General features: G+C 42.5%; 1 protein-coding gene across 1 annotated transcript; it reads right to left on the reverse strand.

Annotated features, from left to right (window-relative positions):
* LOC120197112 lies at window positions 1-518 on the reverse strand. The gene is made up of 2 exons (XM_039198727.1): window positions 270-518; window positions 1-186 (listed from the first exon to the last, which is right to left on the reverse strand). The coding sequence occupies exons 1-2, from the start codon at window positions 516-518 to the stop codon at window positions 1-3; spliced, it is 435 nt and encodes a 144-aa protein (XP_039054658.1).
* Window positions 519-4,702: the final 4,184 nt, after the last annotated feature.

Below are 4,702 nucleotides of genomic sequence, written 5' to 3' on the forward strand. Positions count from 1 at the left end.
TTAATCAAACCGAACAAAGTTAACTATATCATAATGCATGCCATCATATGTACAATGCGCCCCACAATTCCATGTCAAAGACGGGATGTCGAGCAAATCGATCGAGCCGCCAGTTTGGCGCAATAACCCACTTCCGGTGAGCGCTGCATCGTAGTCATGCCACACTGCATCCCTCATCTGCTGCGTCTTTTCATGTGTATTCAACATCCCATTGATGAGCACCGGTAACCCGAGCCAATAAAATCGGTTGAAAATGGAAATAAAGGGACCACGGAACCTTTTAACGTCCGCAAAACAGATTCATAATCTGACGCTTTGTTGACGTGAAGCATATGCCATAGACCAGCACCCATTACCAATAGACGAGGGTAACTCTTTCTGGCCTTAAAATCGATCGTCAGATGGGTTAAATTCGAAACATATGGCGCCCAAACGAAATCCAGTTTCATGCCGATTTCGTTAACTGAAATGCTGTAATTACTGTGTCTCTTGAATAGAGCGGCTCTAATAGAGTCCATGCGTTGGGGTTTGGAACCCAGAATCAAGTTTAATAAAGAGAGGGTGAACAATTGAGCTGGGAATCGCCGGCGATCACCACCAGGGATGTTAGGAAATAAACCAAGTACAAGTAATTTCCCTATAACCAGATTTGTAAGAATGCGAAATAAAAGCGGAAAAATAATACCCGAAATTGATAACGGAGTTCAGCCAATTTTTGCTTACGTCTCCGGACTGCTGCAGATCTTTTACTAAGAGAGAAATTTTACAGGTGTTTACAAAACACTCACTACTCACAAGAAAGCTCTCTAGTATTGGGAGAAAGAAATGATTTTTGGGATGATTTTGAAGCTAAATGAGCTAGGCTATTTATAGTTGAAACTTAGGGACTAATCTTGTAAATACCCTAAAGTTCAATGACTCAATTTTGTAATTATACCTATTATAAAAATAAAAATCAGCAGCCCCCCATTTTTCTTCCCTTAGCAGCCCCCCTGGCTGCTGTCTTTGACCAACAATCTCCCACTTGAAGACTAATTTCAATCTGTCTTCACACATCGATCGATGCAGCAGTATTTCTGGTCTTTTATTCTAGCATGCCAACTGAAGTTGAACACAACTTCAGTTTGTCCGTGGTCACCGTCTTTGTCAACATGTCTGCCGGATTTTGAGCTCCACTAATCTTTTCAAGTTTCAAAATCCCATCTTCCAGAAGAGACCGGATAAATGATATCTCAATTGTATGTGCTTCGTCCTGGAATGAAAAGACGGATTCTTCGCTAGATGGATAGCACTTTGACTGTCGCAATACAAGACATTGTTTTCTTGTTTCTTACCTAACTCGTCCAAGAAACTTTGGAGCCAAACCATCTCCTTGCTGGCTTCCGTAACAGCGACATATTCTGCTTCAGTTGTGGAGAGAGCAACTATCTTCTGTAGTTGAGAAACCCAACTCACTGCAGTACCTCCTAGAGTGTAGACATACCCTGTAGTGCTCCTTCTGATGTCAATATTTCCGGCTAAGTCAGCATCTACATAGCCTGTCAGTATCGTATCTCCACTTTTGAAACAAAGTGCTTTGTTTGTGGTACCCCGCAGATATCTGAGGATCCATTTGACTGCTTCCCAGTGTACCTTGCCCGGATTATTCATGTACCTGCTAACAGCTCCCACTGCATGAGCAATATCTGGTCTGGTACAAACCATGGCATACATCAGACTTCCAATTGCTGAGGCATACGGCACCTTCACCATGTGTGCACGTTCTTCCTCCGTCTTTGGTGATTGGTCTTTGGAGAGTCTGAAATGAACACCTAAAGGTGTACTTACTGGTTTAGCATCTTGCATGTTGAACCTGGAGAGTACTTTGTTGATGTACTCAGCCTGTGATAACATCAAAGTCCCCGACTTTGTGTCTCTTTTGATCCTCATCCCAAGAATCTGCTTTGCAGCGCCGAGATCCTTCATAGCAAACTGCTTCGACAATTTTTGCTTCAAGTTTATAATCTCTTGCATATCTGAGCCTGCAACGAGCATGTCATCAACGTACAATAATAAAATAATGAAGCTGTTGTCGAACCTCTTGATGTAGCAACAATGATCTGCTTGGCATTTTGGTAAAACCACTGCTACTCATGAAACTATCGAACTTCTTATACCACCTGTCTTGGAGCTTGTTTTAAACCATACAAGCTCTTCTTTAACCTGCATACCAGGTTTTTCTTGTCTGCTTTTATGAAGCCTTCTGGTTGCCTCATATAGATTTCTTCCTCCAAATCACCATGAAGGAAAGCTGTCTTTACATCTAACTGCTCAAGATGTAAATTCTCTGCAGCTACAATTTTCAACACCAGTCTGATTGTAGACAGTTTTACGACTGGAGAGAAAATTTCATTGTAGTCAATACCTTCTTTTTGCTGAAAGCCTTTGACAACCAATCTTGCTTTGTAGCGTTTTCTCCCATCGTGCTCTTCTTTGATCTTGTAAATCCACTTGTTATGGAGCGCTTTCTTGCCTAGTGGTAATTCAGCTAATTCCCATGTCTGATTTGACATAAGCGATTCCATCTCATCTTTCATGGAAGACTCCCACTTGACTGAATCCTCCACTTGCATTGCTTCATCATAGCACTCTGGTTCACCATTGTCAGTTAGCAACAAGTAGTGCAAAGAAGGAGAATACCGTTGGGTTGGTTTAGGAATTCTGGAGGAGCGTCTCAGTTCTGGTGTGCTTGGTTCTTCTTGAACTGCTTCAGGATTGATTTGAACATCATTTCCAGGAATCTCCTCAAACTCAGCAAATTCCTTTGTTTCAGCTTTGGTATTTGAACTACTTGATTCTACAATTGACTTGTCTTTGTACATCACATTCTCATTGAAAATGACATCTCTGCTTCTGATGATCTTCCGATTTTCATAGTCCCAAAACCGGTAACCGAACTCATCACCGCCATAACCAACAAAGGCACATTTGTTGGACTTAGCATCAAGCTTACTTCTTTCAGCAGAGTCTATGTGTACATAAGAAATACAACCAAACACTCTTAAGTGTGAAAGGTTTATTTCTTTCTTGCTCCAAACTTCCTCTGGTATTCTGCCATCCAAAGGAACTGAGGGCCCACGGTTGATCAAGTAAGCTGCAGTGTTGATTGCTTCAGCCCATAGAAATTTGGGCAAGCCGGCATGTATCCTCATACTTCTGGCACGTTCATTCAGAGTTCTGTTCATGCGCTCTGCTACACCATTATGTTGCGGTGTCTTGGGAACTGTTGTCTCCATTTTGATCCCATTGTTTGCGCAGAAATCTCTGAATCTACTGTCTCTGTACTCTCCTCCATTGTCAGACCTCAACCGCTTGACTTTCAAACCAGTCTCATTTTCCACCATGGCCTTCCATTTTCTGAAGATATCGAAGACTTCTGATTTCTTCTTCAGAAAATAAACCCACACCTTCCTTGTTGAATCATCGATGAAGGTGACATAATATAGTGAGCCTGCAAGAGATGGAACTGGGGATGGTCCCCATACATCAGTATGAATCAATTCTAACCTTTCTGCCTTGGGTGCCTTGCCAATCTTTGCAAAACTGACTTTCTTTTGTTTTCCAAAGATGCAGTCCTCGCATAGTCCGACATCCACATTCTTTAGATCCGGCAGCTTCCCTTTTGACAGAAGTATCTTCATTCCTTTCTCGCTCATATGGCCAAGCCTTTGGTGCCATAGGTTTGATTTTCCATCAGCATCTGCTACTGCAATGATATTCTCTAAATTTGAGGTTACATAGAGAGTACCAGTCTTCTTACCACGAGCAATGACGAGTGCTCCTTTGGTAATCTTCCATTCACAACCTGAAAAGGTTGTACTATATCCTTCTCCATCAAGCTGTCCAACAGAAATCAGATTTCTTTTGAGGCCAGGAATATGTCTCACTCCTGTCAGCTTCCAGGTGGTCTGGTTTGGCAACTTTAGTCGGATATCTCCTTTTCCGACGATCTTCAAGGTTTCATCATCAGCAAGATGAACCTTCCCAAAATCACCACTGATATAGTTCTCCATGATTTCTTGGCATGGGGTGGAGTGGAAAGATGCCCCTGAATCCAAGATCCATGATTCAATCGGACTGTTGACGCTTAGAATCATGGCATCACCTGTCTCCTCTGTCACGTTGGCAGATTCCTGTGCACCGGTATCTTTCTTCAGTGCTCGACAATCTCTTTTAAAGTGACCTTTCTTGCCACAATTATAACAGGTAAAATCTTTCTTTCCCGTTCTGGATTTTTCCCGTCTGGATTTGGATCTGCCACGATTTGAATTTCTTTCTGAAGTTCTCCCTCTGGACTCCGTGTGCAAGGCTGAGGAGGTTGATGCTTCACCCGATTCTCTCCGTCGAATTTCTTCGCTCAGTACCAGATCCCGAACATCGTCGAATTTTAATTTGCTGTTTCCCGACGAACTGCTGACTGCTGTAACAGTAGCATTCCAACTGTCTGGTAGAGATGATAAGAGAATTAAAGCTCGAACTTCATCATCGAATTCAATTTCCACTGAACTCAACTGGGTTGTGATTGTATTGAGTTCATTTAGGTGTTGTGCCATCGATGCCCATTCCGTCATCCGCAAATTAAATAATCGCCTCATCAAATGAACTTTGTTTGAGGCCGATGGCTTCTCATACATACTGGAGAGAGCCGCCATAAGACCTGCCG

This window comes from Hibiscus syriacus, unplaced genomic scaffold (assembly GCF_006381635.1).
Source record: "Hibiscus syriacus cultivar Baekdansim isolate YM2019G1 unplaced genomic scaffold, ASM638163v2 tig00117046_pilon, whole genome shotgun sequence".
Taxonomy (NCBI): domain Eukaryota; kingdom Viridiplantae; phylum Streptophyta; class Magnoliopsida; order Malvales; family Malvaceae; genus Hibiscus; species Hibiscus syriacus.

What these genes read in the sequence shown, in the direction of transcription:
- LOC120197112 (XM_039198727.1), bottom strand. Translation starts at nt 518, where the DNA reads ATGGACTCTATTAGAGCCGCTCTATTCAAGAGACACAGTAATTACAGC. An exon ending in GGACGTTAAAAGGTTCCGTG is followed by an intron (nt 187 to 269) that starts GTCCCTTTATTT and finishes ACACATGAAAAG; the next exon opens with ACGCAGCAGATGAGGGATGC.